The sequence below is a fragment of the Plasmodium cynomolgi genome, chromosome 13 (genome assembly GCF_000321355.1).
Source record: "Plasmodium cynomolgi strain B DNA, chromosome 13, whole genome shotgun sequence".
Taxonomy (NCBI): domain Eukaryota; phylum Apicomplexa; class Aconoidasida; order Haemosporida; family Plasmodiidae; genus Plasmodium; species Plasmodium cynomolgi.
Window position 1 is genome coordinate 1,060,967 of NC_020406.1, and position 15,726 is coordinate 1,076,692.

A 15,726-nucleotide genomic window follows, 5' to 3' on the forward strand; every position below is an offset into this window, starting at 1 on the left:
TTTTTTCACTTTGCCGGCCAAGATGGACAAAATATCGCCAGAAATTTTAGCCGCGAGGGCGAAGCTGAAGGAGAAAATGGGAGGGAACCTGAGACAAATCGGTGGCAAAGGAAGTGCAAGAAGGAAAATAAAAAAGGTACATAAAAACTCCATGTCCAATGAGAAGAAAATTAATTTAATTTTAAAAAAAATCGGTGCTTCCTACTTTGGGGACGTCGATGAGATATGTGTTTACAAAGCAGGAGATACATACATGGAGTTTAAAAGGCCAAAGCTATCTGCATCGTTACAATCCAACACGTATGTCGTGACAGGGAAGTTCACAGAACAGAAAATCGATATTAACAAAATATTTGAGGGGCTGAAAGGAAACAAAAATGTCGATATGAATCTATTGGAGAAAATTAAAAATGACCCGAATATAAAAAATTTGCTTAATAAGGAAAATAATGGGAATGAGAAGAAGGAGGAAGCTGCGGAGGAATCAGCTGACGTGCCGGATCTCGTTGAGAATTTTGAGGAGGTTTCCAAGGAGGAGGAGAAGTAATGTTGGAAGGCAATCGAGTTGGAGAGCTGTGGCCCACCGGGACTGCCCAGCTCATCCATTTTATTCTTTTTTTTTTTACACACCCCATGCGTATGTCTTCCGTTGGCGCAACTGCATATGGACTTTTATGTGTTCCCCTCCTTGTGCACAACACTTATTAGTAAAACTTACTTCAAAACGGACAGCACTCCGCGAGCATAAACGCGTGTTTTTAATTTTTTAATCGAGTGAGCGAACTGACCAAAGTGAGGTCATGCAGCTACGCAAACAGGGGGTTGCAAAGGGGAAAAAAAAAAAAAAGAACTACTCTATTGGGAGTAGTTCCACTGCTTAGAGGCAACTCTGAATTTGATTAAGGTATGGCTACACCTTAAAAGGGAAACATACACAAATATAGGCATATGCATGTGAACAGTGCCACACCCCCCGTACCGTTTTTTTTTTTTTTGGTCCCCCTTGCGTACCTCCAAATTGATGAACCTTCACGAATGGACATTTCTCTCGGAAAGCAGATTTAGCTAGCCGTTATCTTTCCCCACAGTGGGAAAAAAAAAAAAAAGTAGGCCTCTTTTATTTTTTTGGCGAACGGGCAAGGGAAGCGGCAGGAACAGCGGTGAGAGAATCGACGGGACCAGCGGTGAGAGAATCGACGGGACCAGCGGTGAGAGAATCGACGGGACCAGCGGTGAGAGAATCGACGGGACCAGCGGTGAGAGAACCGACGGGTTCGTACCGCACATGAGCGACGCGGCTGGACATCTCCCCGTTCCATTTCGCATCAACCCGTTTGATGCTCAAATGAAAGAACAGAACACCATCCATTTGGGGGGTTTCACCAAAGAGGGAGGGCCTACAAAAGAAAGGCGCTTGGCTTGCAACCCTCCTCCCATCTGTGAAAAAATGCATGAGTGTGATTTACTTTTCCCCATTTGTACAAACATAGTAAAAATAATACCCCATGGTGATATGTTCCCTTTTTTTTTTTTTTCCTTGCCCCCTGGAGAACTGCGCCACTAAAAGGGTTACAAACGAGCAGGGGGGGGAGAAAAAAAAAAAAAATGAGAAGATCGCACTGTAGAACGGGCCTTCTCAACCATCTCGTACGTTTTGGAAAATCTGGATTTTTTTTTATTTTTTTTTTCCTCACTCATGTGACGCTTAAATGAGGTAGCCGCCTTCTTCCCCCGTTGAGTGCACCTCGCGATATTGCGGGGGACCCCTTTTTCCACTTTGGAGCCTGTGCGGCCTGCCTATTGGTGGTAAGGCAAACCCGGGGAGGAAAAAAAAAAAAAAAAAAAAAAAAAGTATCGCTCTATCCCAGTGGCTTATATGCCTGGGTGTTACTTAGTGCGCAGTTTTTTCCTTTCGAGAGGAAGTGGCACTTTTTGGGCTTCCGCTTCGGCCTCGGCCTCGGCTTCCTTGCTATTCGCGCGGCTCGGGTGCTTCAACTCCCCGCGGGTATGCCCCTACTCATATGCTTATTATGCACAAATGTGAGCGACTCAGCATGGAAGCTCTTCCGCGCCAGGCGTTTCGCACCTCATGTTTCGCGCAACTGTTTTTTTTTGCCACGCACAAGGAGAGATACCGTTGACCGTTTTGCCATATTACTATTTTTTCTTTTTCTTTCTTTTTCTTTTTTTTTCTTTTTTTTTCTTTTTTTTTCTTTTTTTTTTCTTTTGTTTTCTTTTGTTTTTCCTTTTTTTTTTCCTTTTTTTTCCCATCCATGTGTTCCAACGAAAGAGGGAAATCCCCACAGGAAGAAGAAAAAAAATAAATAAAAAGCCGAGTGCGTCATTTGAAAGAGAATCGTTGCATCTTGGGAGAAGAGCAGCCCATACGAGAGAAGCGAAGCCACACGACTTAATCGGGAGACGGACGTACGTAAAAGCATAGCTACTGGTACAGCTGTGTGAATGCGTATCAGCCTGACTGCTTATCTGCCTGACTGCGTATCTGCTTGACTGCGTATCTGCTTGACTGCGTATCAGCCTGACTGCGTATCAGCCTGACTTCCTATCTGCTTGACTGCGTATCAGCCTGACCGCTTATCAGCCTGACCGCTTATCCAGCAGAGAGAGGAAACAACAAAATCCCCCTTCCCCTTCCCCCTCGCCCTCTCTCTTGTATAGGCTTCTATTCCTGCCCGTTTGCATCTCAGGTGCCATTTTCCCACCCAGCTGAACATCATCTCACAACTTAAAAAAAATGGGAGGAAAGTCGAAGGGAAAGAGGTCTGGTACGAGGTATAAGTTCTCGAAGAAATTCAGAAAACATGGTGAATGCACAGCGAATAAGTTTTTGGAAAACATAAACTACGGAGACTACGTAGATATTGTATGCGACTCGACTCAACAGAAAGGTATGCCTTTCAATTTCTATCATGGAAGAACAGGGAAGGTATTTCATATCACAAAGAGAGGTGTTGGAGTGTTAGTAAACAAACGAGTTAAACATCGAATTATAGAAAAAAAGGTTTGCGTGAGAATTGAACATGTCCGTAAATCACGATGCAACGAGGATTTCAAACTGAGGAAGGAAAAGAATGCGGAAATCATCAAGGAAGCTAAACTGAAGAAGGAGTTTATTTCCATAAAGAGGCAACCTGAGGGACCTAAACCCGCTGCCATGATTAAAGTCCCCCCCACCAAAATTATCACCGTCGAGCCGTTGCCATTTTACGAGGAGTATTAGAGGCGATAAGAACCAGCATATGGCGATGAAGAAACAAAGGAGCGATGGGAAATAGCCACGTGAGCGAACGAGAAACAGCGCGGAGTGTTGGAAGAGCGTCGGCAATGTGGATGCCAGAAGGAGAGAGAAACTGACAGGGTCATATGTAGCATATGAGCACAGGTGGGGCGCAACAGGGACCATTTGGAGGAGAACAAAATGGTGCACAAGCGTGACACGTTAGATAATGAATACTTTTCCCCCCATACCCATCATGGCAGCTTTTTTTTTTTTTTTTCCAACCCCTGGATCATTCGTACTTGCCTTTCCCACGTTACCGCTTTCTTCCGCGTCCAACCACGTATTAACTAATTTCGTATTCATGTGAATAGTTTTCCTTGTACCTCCCTCTTTTCTTCCTTTTTTTTTTTTTTTTTTTTTTTTCTCTCCCCCTGTTGTGCATATTTTTTCCAGAAGAGTAACACAAACGCGCAAGCGATTTAATCGAAAAAAATTTCTGCCGCTAAGGTTCTGTGGCTTGTGTGCGGGCCAGGCTTTGTTTCCTTTCAGGGTTGAGAAAAGGGCACCATGCCACGTTACCTGCATCGCCCGAGGAGGCCCTGCCTGGTATCTCCACCAGCCAGGCCATACATAAAAGGACCAATCTATCTACATGTGCGCATAATCAGCAGGGTGAGACCCTCCGTGTGACACCATCTGCACACACGTACTTCTGTATGTCGAATGTATACCTCCCCGGGGAGGAGTGCTGCGAAGAGGAGGCAAATGGTGACGCAGACAGCAGCACAGCCCCACCTTAGGTAGCCATACCATGTGCGCTGACCTTTTGGAAAGCTTCGTCGTATTTTTTTTCCCATCCCTTCTGGGTAGCTCTCAGAAAATCTACACTGTACCTTTTTGCCATTCCGTTTGTGTTACTCTCAGAAAGGTTATGCTACACTTTTTTTTTTTTTTTACTTAATACGTTGCTCAAGTTGGCCCATCTGACAACAAGGGCTTCCTTTTCTCCAAAAAGCAGTTTCGCATCACTTGGTTGTCAGTCGCAGCAATACTCCGAGTTTCGAACGAACCGACGGAGGATCCTCTTCCTTTGCTCGATGTAAAGAATTCCTCTCACTGAAGGGGAAAATTGCTGGGAGAAAATTATCCACGCTGCGTTTCCCCTTACCCGCTTATGCAGAAGCGCCGACTGTCATTTTGCGTTCTGCTGTGGCCCCCCTCCTCCGTTGTTTCGCTTTTATTTTCGCTTTTATTTTCGCTATTTTTTCGCTATTTTTTCGCTATTTTTTCGCTGTTTTTTCGCTATTTTATTTTTTTTCCGCGCCGGAGTCATTTCTGCCTGACCAAGTCAGAAGATTTTTTCAAAGCGTCATACGCCGCCTTTTTTTTTTTTTTTTTTTTTTTTTTTTCTGGTCTCCCTTCCGCTGCCCTTTCCCACACCGCGCATACACTTTTTTGAGGGCAACATAAGCCACTGAAAGTAAACGTGGCTACGGCGCGTTAAGCAGGCCTTTTCCGGCTGGCTCACCCAAAACACGTCACTCTAAAGCAAAGTGAAAAAAAAAAAGATGGAGGAGGAGGTCAACGAGGGGAAGAAGGAAGGGGACAAAGGAGGTAGCGAAGATAACGACACTCTATATGATGAATTATTTTCTCTCGTTTGTTCGGACAAGGATATTGTTAAAAGGGAGGCTTTTAAAATCCTGTTAGGTCTTATTGACAATGAGTCGATGGTGGCATACATAAAGAACAACGAGAAGAAATGTTTGAAGATTTTGATTTCCGCACTGAACTCCAATTACGAGGTGGTTGCTCTCCAGTGTTTGGTGAACCTGTCCGCACACATCCCCAAGGGTAACTGCGGAGCGCGCGTTTGAGCGGTGGGCGTGCAGGTGGGGGGGCGGCAGTTGGCCCCCCTTGACCGCTTCGCCGCTTCATCACTCCACCGCTTCGTTACTTGGCCGCTTCGTCACTTCGTCACTCCAGAGCTTCATCACTCCACCGCTTAACCGTTTAACCGCTTCATCACTCCACCGCTTCATCACTCCACCGCTGCATCACTCCACCGCTTCATCACTCCACCGCTGCATCACTCCACCGCTTCATCACTCCACCGCTTAACCGCTTCACCGCTTCATCACTCCACCGCAGAACTAATACAGAGGAACCTCATCGAAATTGTGTTCGACATCCTGAGGGACGAAGAGGAGACCGAGGCGAAAGGCCACACGGAGATGTACATCATGCTGGTGGCAAACCTCTCGAGGGAAAAGGCAGGAATATATAAAATTTTGGACCTCCCGGAGGAGAAGCAAAAAGGGGAGGTGCAGACGGAGGAGAAGGCGAAGAAGGCGGAGCAGGAGGAGAGGAACGAGTTAGCCGTGAGTTACTACCTTAACAAGCTGCTGCACCTTTTCTCCAAGCCAATCGTCACAGCTTCGATTAATAAGCAGATCACAGACAAGTATTTTTTTATTGCACATATTTTAATTAACGTATCATCTGTAAAAGAGTGCGTCGAGTTTTTCAAAAGCGTGTTTCTTTTGAATATGTTAGGCAAGCAGATGCTCCAACAGGATAGATGTGCAGCTGTACTTCAATGCGTAATAAATCTTTGCCTGAGTGAGGTTCTTCATCCTTATGTGTTTCATGAAGACTGCTATTTAATACCTCGTGTCCTTTCTCTTGTGTACACACGTGAAAAGGCTAGCGGAGAGGAATTTTTAAACCTTTCGTCGATAGCTACTAGCCAAAAAGGGACAAACAAAGATCCAGTACATCAGCTCATTCTGGATATGTCAACAGAGCTCACCACCTGCACGGATATAAAAAACAGAGTTATGATTCTTCTGCGTAATTTATTCACGCGGGAGCTGGCCAGGTGGGTGCAGCCGAGTGGGGAGGCGGTCACGCCAAGGCCGTCCGCATCGTCCGCATCGCCCGCGTCTCCCTCACCATCGCCCTTTTCCTCATCGTCCGCGTCTCCCTCATCATCGCCCTTTTCTTCACCGTCCGCATCTCCCTCAACTTCGTATTCCCCCCTTTCTTCCCCTCCCCCCGCGCAGGCAAAAGCTCCGCAGCTACGGAATCGAGCACGTCCTAAGGAACTGGTTGATGTACGAGAAAAACACAGAGATGACGTAAGTAGAGAGTGTGCTCCTCTCAAATGAGTTTTTCCTCCGCCAACTAGCGTTTGTGTATGACCCTAGTTGGTTCTTCTTTCCCCCCCTTCTGTGCCCATTTCATCGGTCTGCCTCCCCCCACCTCCTCTTTCTCTCAGATGTGACATCAGCCACCTGGCCGACATGTACACAGAGATCACCCCGGGATGCATTTACATCGAGTGAAGCTAAGAACGTTGTGGAGGCTGAGAACGTTGGGGAGGCTGAGAACGTCGAGGAAGCCAACTACGCTGGGGAAAAAATAACCCCCCTGTGGGGAGTACCCCCCCCTCCAAAGAGAAGTTCAGTTTGACAACTGACAGATTGACGGTGAAGTGGCCCATCATTTGATTAAAAAATGAGTTAACGGAGTGATTCTCTCCCCTCTCCCGATGCCAGCGGGAGGAAAAAAAAAAAAAAGAAGAAGAAGCACGGCATAGAATGGGATAGAATAGCATAGAATAGCATAGAGTAGCACATCATAGCGTAGCTTAAGTAACGGAGCTTACGATCACTTACCACGACTTAGCACACCACCACGGAGCAACTGAATGGACAGTCCGATCCCCCGAGGGTCCCAGCTCATAGCACACAAGCGAAGGAAGAAAAATCAGGACAAAACGTTTGTCACCAATTCATTAAGATGCTTAACTTGGTTGTTGAAAACGTCTAGCATATAGGTGTTCATTTCTTGTGATAAAATTTCCACCCCTTCCGTTTTGCCAAACTTGTTAGATTCGTTTTCTTCACCCCTTTGGGAGTTGCTTCCATTCCATGTAGACTGTTGCTGCCCCTCGGTTGTAAAATCCTTGAGTAACTCACCAGCACATGTGGCTACGTCCTCATCATACTTCACCTCTCTACATGATGTTAATTTTTTCATTTCATCCTTTTTAATGTCTTCATTAATATAGAAAACCGATTTTGAATGGCTCTCCTCCTCTCCATTTAGAATACACTCCTTTAGGGGACTCTCCTCCGAAGAGGGGACGCTCCTATAACAGTTCTGATCCGTCCCTGTTGGGAACTCTTCCCTTTTTAATACCTTTTGGCAATTTATTTCTTTTTGTTTGTTTGTTTGGGTGTCCCCTTGGGGGGGTTCCCTGCTGGGGTTGCCGTAGTCGCGGTGGCAATCGTCGTGGGTACCACCACCCGTGTGGATACCACCATCCGTGTGGGCGCCACCATCCGCTTGACCTTTCTCACCCGCTTGGCCTTCCTCACCCCCACCATCACTGCCGACCACCTCATTGCCGCCCACCTCGTTGGAGACCCGCCCTACGGCCCGCAGAAAGCTCCGCTTAAACTGCGCCGATGACGTAGACAGCGCGAACAACTCTTCATTGTCTGTGCTCGCGCACCCTTCGCTGCACGACGGGGGGGTATCCCCATGGCTGTTACGAGATGCGGACGACTCGAGGAGGTCATCCCTATCGTTTGATAAATTAAAATCATCTGAAACGAAGCTTTTGTAATTAAGGAGATTTTGGCTGTCTCCCTTGTGAATCCGTTTCTCCGCACTTTGGCTAGCTCCATCTGCGTCCACTTTTGCAACTGCATCTACCTCTGCAACTGCATCTACTTCTGCAACTGCATCTACTTCTGCAGCTGAGTCGGGTTCTTCCCCACTGCACAGTTCGTTTGTCACGCTATCGGAGAGCGGCTCGTCCCTTGAGTAATTTAGGCTGTCGCAAAAGGTGGGTTTGTTTCCGTGCGCCACGCGGTACCGCTCGTCACGCCGCTTCTCATGTCGCCTCTCACGCCGCTTCTCATGTCGCCTCTCACGCCGCTTTTCACGTCGCTTCTCACGCCCCTTCTGGTGACGCAGCTTCTCCTCCCGCGTCTCCACCTGTGACCCCTTCCGAGTCTCCTGCCGCTCCTCCCCCGAGTAAAAACCAAGCCTTTTTTTTATATTCATAATAATCGCCTTTACATTGTGCTCTGTCATCTTTTGGCCGAGCGAGGGGTCGTCCCCCCTGCTACGTGTGTCCTTTCCGCCATCCCTGCTACGTGTGTCCTTCCTGCCATCCCCGCCATCCCTGCCATCGCTGCCCTTCCTGCCCTTCCCTCCGTTGCTTGTCTCCAGTACCTTGTCCTGTTGACCCTCCAAAGCATTATGCACACGTTTGCACAGACTTGTATTTAAAATCTTACTATAATTAATGAGCTTAATTTTTTTGTTGTTTTTTGTGTAAAAATTTTTTAGTGAATCGAATAGATGCATTTCTTTGTCTTCTTCCAGCGAGTGGGTTTTGTCTACCTCAAGAAGGGGGGTGGCTACTGTCTGGTCAGTGTCCGTGCGATTTGGAGCGTCCTTCACTCTTGCGTTGGAGGCGTCATCGGTGGGGAAGCCTTCCCCGAGATGTGCCCCGAGATGTGCCCCAGGATCTGCCCCGAGATGTGTGCCAAGACCTTCCCCCAAATGATCGCTTACCCCCCCGAACGGGTCGAAGTTCAAATTGAAGGAGGAAAAAAGGGACTCGCCGAAAATGTCATTCCCTTGTCCGCTCGCCCGTCTTGCGAGACTCTCCTCATCGCTAGAAGTATCATCCTCCTCTCCTGCGGCCTTGTCCCCCATGCTGCTCGTCGAAACGGACAAGCTTAGCCTATCCACGTCAAGGTAATTTTGGACGCCCCAATTTTTCAGCTTGCTTCTCTCTACAGTCACATATGCCCTTTCGTTAAATGCGTCCGGGGAGTAATGCAATCCCTCGCGATGTCCTCCCTCCCCTACTCCTTGCGTGTCCTGCATTCCGCTCACCGAGGGTCGCCCTTTAATTTTGCTTGTCGTGTCTCTCCCGCGTGTTCGCGCGCACAGTTGACGCTGCTTGCGGGGGGTAGCGGCCGATTTTTTCGCGCACTTTTTTTTTTGCCTATTTCGTGCAAGCACGTATTCATGCGAGTGGTCTTTCTTTACTTGGTCGTTAAAACGGCTGTCCTTTTTAGCTTCTTTCCTTTTCCTTTTTTTCTCTTTCACTGTTCCTCCCCCCGCACATTCGTAATAGTTGGGGTGGTTGGTCCCCTCAGGGGGGCTATTCCCGTATGTGTCACTGCTCTCATCAGTGTGGCTGCCCTCATCAGTGTGGCTGCCCTCATCAGTGTGGCTGCTCTCATCAGTGTGGCTGCTCTCATCGGCTTGGCTGCTCTCATCGGCTTGGCTTCCCTCATCAGTGTGGCTGCCCTCATCGGTGTGGCCATCCTGAGTACGGTCCACAACGTGCGCGGGGGTACCATTAATGTTGGTCTGTTTCGTTTTCCCTTTCTGCCCCCTTCCATTGCAGCTAGCCAACTCCACCTTGCTGAACGTAAAGGGCAGGCTTTTAATAATATCGTTTTGGATGTCGCCGTGCATGTTGGTGTGTGTGCTGTTGGTGTGTGTACTGTTGGTAGGGGTCTCTGTGTGCGTAGTGAGAGCGGGGTGACTTCCGTTCGTCTGCTGACACTCACCACGCGCGTTTCTCTGTCTGCTCGTCTCTCTGTCTGCTCGCTTCCCTGCCTGCTCGCTTCCCTTCCTGCTCGCTTCCCTTCCTGCTCGCTTCCCTTCCTGCTCGCATACCTCGGGGGGTTTACTCAAGGGAGGGAGACCAAAACGGAGTAGCGGGAAAGTGCCACGTATGCTCTTCTGGGCACCCGTTCAGCGGGCCATGCTTTTACGCTTAATTAAAAAAAAAATACCCAAAAATGCAAAAAAATGCAAAAAAATACAACACAGTACAATACAATGCAATACACTATGGTGTAGCTTAATGAACTAAAAGCACCCCTCAGGGGAACGAACAGAGCCGCTCCTCGCACGCATGCCGCGATTAAAATTTCCACACAGCGCGTGCGGAGCGTGGGATCCCTTCGGAGAACGCCCCTCAGCAAGGTGCTTGTCAGCTTATCCACCTGCGCCGCCACGGCAGCGTCCACCATCACCGTGTCACTCACCACGGTTTCGAACTTCCTTCGAGTAATGACCTCTTTTGATACGTTAAATTGGACATTAAAATGGCAACAGAGAAAAAAAAAAAAAAAATCGCATTCGCAAAATTTAAATCGGTACATAGTTAACTTAAAAAATATTTCCATTTGAAATGAACAAAAAAAAAAGGGTAGGCAAAAGGGGAGGAAAACGGGGGAGCAAACGGGAAGGCAAACGGGGAAGCAAACGGGGGAGAAAAATCAATTAAAAAATGGTTAGTCGAGGGTAACACACACACACGTATCCGCTCATGCGTACGTGCAGTGCAGGGGTGAATGCCTGATGGCACGACAGACGTTGAATCCCTCCTTGGATAGCAAAATTCCGAGAGGGCTAAAATTGGGCCCATCACAGTTTCCACTAGAGCAACCACCCCCCGCTAAGCCTTCCGACGCTGCTTCAGCGTGGGGTGCTTATCGGCAACGCCTTTCATTTCTTGCACCTCTCCCTGCACAACCAACTCGGCTTCCCCCACCAAGTCCACCTCTTCCTTGCCACCAGACTCCTCCTTAATATATACCTTTTCGTACAAGCCGTAGTTACTTCCTGCGCTCTTTTGACTCCTTTTCAGATTTTCTATTTTCTCGTTAATAATTATAAAAATAATAACTTCCAGAATGAGGGTGACGTAGGAGAATACAATTCCGCATATCAGTCGCTGTGGGGGGGGTAGAGTGAGGGGGTAGAGTGGAGGTGGCCCAACCAGGCGCACGATCAACCATGCATAGTCAGGAGCACGATCAACCATGCATGGCCAGCCGCACGACCAACCATGCATGGCCAGGCGCGCGAACAACAACGCGCTCACCCCTGAGGGCACACCTTACCGTCGTAAATTTGGTGAATCCCAACAAGAGGCTCCCGTAGTACCCACTCAAAAAGGTGAGGAATATACCGAGGATTAAATTTATGCCGTACCTACGAAAAAAAAAAAGGGGGGAGGGGCGGGTGTGCATACGCATGTGGACAGGTCGGGCGAGGAATAGAAGTGCACACACATGTGGACAGATCGGGCGAGGGAAAAACCAACAGGTTTGAAACGCGTCGACTCGACTCATCCTTACGGGTAGGTCTTCTTGTAATTCGAGAAAAAATCATTTATGTTATTGGTCTTCCCTATTAACTTATTGTACGCCTTTTCCTCTTTTAGCAGGTTCTTGAAGGACTTGCTGTTTTGGTTTATGTTCTCATAGATGCCTCGATCTGGAGGGGGGGGAGAGATTACGGGAGAGCGCAGTCAGGATGGGTCTCAACGGAGAAGCATTGATGAATGGCAGCACTGATGAATGGCGGCACTGATAAATGACAGCACAGCTGAATTGCCGCACCGCTAAATGGCGCACCGCTAAATGGCGCGCGTCGAAGCATTACACGTTATGTAGGAACTGCACATAACACTATGGGCGTTTATTTTCTCCATGTTGTTGTGGGTACAATACAAATTGTAAAAGTAGAGGAGGACATTCAGCGTGTCAATATTAATGCTTTGCTCATTCAGGAGGAGGTGCATGTTTTTCGTTTTTTGGAAAAGCAAGTTGGCCGTTTTTTCGTTTATTTTATTGGCATAGAGTTCCTTGTTTTTGTAGCACCAGTCTATGATATGCTCCCTTCTTTTTGTGAACGTTTCAATAAAGCTTTTTATTTCTTCGGTGATTTCTACGTTTATGATTCTCTTCACGCAGACTTCGTCTGTTGTCATGTCTGCTGACGATCCGATTGGTGCACCGCTTAACTGGCCTTTGGGCTGTTCACTCTCCTTCCCGTCCTGCGTTTCGTCCGTTTTTTCACCCACCACACCATTTGGCCCCTCCTTGGGCACTCCTCCTGTGGACTTGCCCTGAGGAGTCGCTTCGCCTATATGAGCATCATCCTTTGCAGTGTCCAGGACCTGGACAGCACCGCTTCCTTTCTTTTCCTCCGTTGAACTGACTGGGGGAGCCTGTTTGTGTTCCCCTTCCATGTCGCGCTCTTTCACCCCGCTGCTATCCTTTTCCCCAGACTCACCATCTGCACTGCTGGCGCAGGGGTGGTCCTTCTCACAAGGGTTGCTCACCATTTTGTTTTCCTCCCAGTTGCGCTTGGCGCTTTGTCCTTTAAAACGATCAAAGTAAAAATAAAGATAAAAATGAAAGGAACATGGAAATGGAAACAGAAACGGAAACAGAAACGGAAACTCACGTGGAAATGGAAACGCAAATGGGAATGAAAATTCGCATCATCCTTTCGTGTATACATAAATTTTTTTTTTTTTATCCTCTTCGCTCATTTATTTCTTTCCCTCTTTAAAATTTGACCCTTCCATTTTGCTAACCTTTTTTCTTAAAAAGTATGTACCCAGCTTGGAAAAAAAAAAAAAAAAACAATTTTTTATTTTTTCCTCAGTTGAATCCTTTCTGCTTTCTTTTCACCTTTTGCCTCAGCTCCAGCTTTAGCCTTTACTTTAGCTTTTGCTTCGCTTCGCTTTGCTTTTTCTTTTTTTTTTTTTTTTTTCCCACCTGGCACGTTTATGCGGTTACGTGAGCGAGCTTATGCACATTACCCGCAAGAACGAAATGCAAAGAGTGACTATTCTCAGCCCCCCAAAGGGGGAGTGGGGGCGTGTCCCCACAGTTTGCTGCTTGCATGGAAAGGAGGCATACCTTTTGGTCCAGCGGAGGAGTGGGGGTTGTGCCTTTTCCGCGTCAAGCTGGTTTCCCCTTTTGCGTCCACTGGGTTTCCCCCTTTTGGTGCAAAATCGTCGCTTCCCCATTTTAGCCCCCCTTTTGCTTGCTCCGCGTCGCTTCAGGAAAAACCGTGTGTGTTTTGCGAGACTCGATCGAGTTGCTGGAGAGCCGATCAGGCAGGGGGAAGAAAATAAAAGAAAAAATGAGGCAAGGTTCCCCTTCCTCCTGTAACGGACAGAGCTTCCAACTCTTTCTCATCTCGACGAGACGCCGAAATTGTTGCCACCTGGGGAGTGTCCCTTCTTTTTTTTTCCCTTCCTCCCCGTTTAATCCTCAAAAGTGTAAGCAATTTCCCATTTTCCATTTCCCATTTTATCCACTCCCCCTGTTCACGTGACATGCGTGTCCCCCTGCCCTCGTGTAAAAAACGTACACGCTGGATGAACAAACAGTTGGCTGCGTTTTAAAAGTGTGCACACCTCACCACCTTCGCACTCGAAGGAGGGAGACAAAAATGGGACAAAAAACGTGTCCCCCACAAATGGAAGAAAAAACAACAAAGTTGATCTTTCACACGGAAAAATAAACAAATTGGAAAAACGGGGCACACATTTTTTCTGAACTGTTCAGGTGAAACTGCATTTCTGCAACGTTTTTACCTGCATGATCATACGGTAGAGCGGTGTTATAGTGTTAATCTCACTCGTTTTGGCTAGCTCTTTGGCGCATTAACGGCAAAAAAAAAAAAAAAACTCACCAATTGTGATAAAACGATTAAAAAAGTAGCTAGCCAATTTTTCACTGACCCGACGGGACAGTATTATTTCTTTCCCCTTCTCGCTCAAATAGCCCTATCACGTGCATTCCCCCTCGATCAAACATAAAGGGGGAAAAACCAATCACACATAGATTTGCAAACCTAGTCAAGTTGCGCAGAACTGTTAAGTTGCTTCGAAGGAGATATTCGTGTGGACACAATTTCATGTGAGCGTCTTTTCCGTTTGGGTGCCTAGCGTGCGCGGGATGGAGAGAAGACCATCCTTCCGTGCACTCACATTGTAGTTGTCCCCCTCTCTCATGTTAACCTTCCCCAGTTTTCTCTTTTCCGAAACGTTTGCCAAGCACACCTACGTACGTGTCTCAGTCATGCGCACGTTGGATTCTACCCCGAAAATGAAGCGAAACACTTCCCAGTGGGGACACACTGCCTTTTGAACCATTTTTCCGCAAGGATGTTTCTTCAAACGTACATGCAGTAGGTGGGTATATGCGTGTGTGTGGGTGGGGGGAGAACTTCAGGAGGGCGAAGCAACCCCTCTATTCTATCAACGTCATTTTTTTTCATATTAAAATATGCAGTTGGGCCACATAATGGCTCCTTTTTACTTATGGATGTCGTTTTATTGGGCCTGCCCCCCCGTACGTACACGGTTGCTCGTTTCATTTCCCGTTTGGCTATAGCGTGATAGCAGAAAGGAGTTGCTATTTGAGTGGAGTGGTGATACATGCTCTGCCTCTCCGCTTGGCTTCGCAGAAGGCACACATGTTGGGGGAGCAAATGAATGCATACGCATATGTGTTAACCTTTTTCCGCGGAGTGAAGCAACTGTAACGTCAGCGATTACATCATGAGGGGAAGAAAAATGGGAAGAGAGAAAATGGTCAAGCTTCCCTTCATGCATATACAAAGATATACCTTTCGTTAATGCCCACATGCAGCTTCACCCACCCATAATGGCATTTTCTGCGCGTGTTTCGATGGTGTGAGCCATACTTTACGCGCCCACGTTTGCAGTTCCTCTCTAATGGAGTCATCCTTGTGGTTCCCCATTTTACGAATGGGACGACCTCACTGTGCATTAAAAATGAGTCCTCAAGGTAGAGACCCACATCACCTTTTTTGTGCTTCCTTTCCGGGTGTGCTTTCGAAATATACAGTATAACTGGCGTTATGTTGGCGCTTTGTTTTTGCCCCACTTTGCTTTGCCCCACGTTGCCTCGCTCCACTTTGCCTCGCTCCACTTTGCCTCGATCCATTTGCTTTTATTTTTTTTGTCATTTTTCCGTTGCGCCTTTTCTCCTTTATGCGACCGCTAGCCCAGTTGGGGGAGCTACATGTGCGCCACAATTGGGCTCCGCATTTGGTTCACCGTTGGGCTCATCATTTGGCTCACCGTTTGGCTCAGCATTGTCCTCAACGTTGGCCCTACTTTTGCTCCACTTTTTCCTGCGCGTGTACGAAGTGGGCTTGTTGTGTGCAATGCCCAAACGTGAATTTCAACGCGATGTGGAGCCTCCCTCACGCACAGAGCGGCGCGGAGAAGTCGGGCCAACACCATCAAGAGGAAGGAAGCATGTGGACGTTACCTAGGACTGCCCCGAGAAAAGGACGATATAAGCGAATAAACCGTCTCCACGTGTTGGTAGTTTTTTTTTTTTTTTTTTTGCATCCCCAGTGCACATACATTCGATACCCATTCTGTAAAAACATACACGGGTGCAATTACATATGTACACATTCGCTCATACATCATTTCGTGCATGCATGCAGGAGGGGAGTCCACTCATGCCAAGTGCTGTTCTGCCAACATGCTTGCTTCGAAATGGACTTAGAAGGAACTTCATTTGGATGAACTCAGTTATGTCTGCACCATTTTCTACAGCAGCTTTGGGTCAATCGGGGTAAGCCCCGGAAAA

General features: G+C 47.5%; 5 protein-coding genes across 5 annotated transcripts; 3 read left to right on the forward strand and 2 right to left on the reverse strand.

The window, feature by feature from the left end:
• Nucleotides 1–22: 22 nt before the first annotated feature.
• Nucleotides 23–547, forward strand: PCYB_133230 (basic transcription factor 3b; the record flags this gene model as incomplete). Its single annotated transcript, XM_004224348.1, has 1 exon — nt 23–547. One exon carries the CDS (start codon nt 23–25, stop codon nt 545–547), a length of 525 nt encoding a protein of 174 aa, XP_004224396.1.
• Nucleotides 548–2,755: 2,208 nt separating this feature from the next.
• PCYB_133240 (ribosomal protein L21e) lies at nt 2,756–3,241 on the forward strand (the record flags this gene model as incomplete). The annotated part of the gene is made up of 1 exon (XM_004224349.1): nt 2,756–3,241. The coding sequence occupies one exon, from the start codon at nt 2,756–2,758 to the stop codon at nt 3,239–3,241; it is 486 nt and encodes a 161-aa protein (XP_004224397.1).
• A 1,568-nt stretch (nt 3,242–4,809) lies between these two features.
• PCYB_133250 (hypothetical protein) lies at nt 4,810–6,588 on the forward strand (the record flags this gene model as incomplete). Its single annotated transcript, XM_004224350.1, has 3 exons — nt 4,810–5,095; nt 5,393–6,038; nt 6,522–6,588. 3 exons carry the CDS (start codon nt 4,810–4,812, stop codon nt 6,586–6,588), a joined length of 999 nt encoding a protein of 332 aa, XP_004224398.1.
• Nucleotides 6,589–7,012: 424 nt separating this feature from the next.
• On the reverse strand, nt 7,013–9,754 carry PCYB_133260 (hypothetical protein; the record flags this gene model as incomplete). The annotated part of the gene is made up of 2 exons (XM_004224351.1): nt 7,013–9,226; nt 9,320–9,754. The coding sequence occupies 2 exons, from the start codon at nt 9,752–9,754 to the stop codon at nt 7,013–7,015; spliced, it is 2,649 nt and encodes an 882-aa protein (XP_004224399.1).
• Nucleotides 9,755–10,745: 991 nt separating this feature from the next.
• Nucleotides 10,746–11,786, reverse strand: PCYB_133270 (hypothetical protein; the record flags this gene model as incomplete). Its single annotated transcript, XM_004224352.1, has 4 exons — nt 10,746–11,024; nt 11,194–11,284; nt 11,431–11,569; nt 11,738–11,786. 4 exons carry the CDS (start codon nt 11,784–11,786, stop codon nt 10,746–10,748), a joined length of 558 nt encoding a protein of 185 aa, XP_004224400.1.
• Between the last annotated feature and the right edge of the window lie 3,940 nt (nt 11,787–15,726).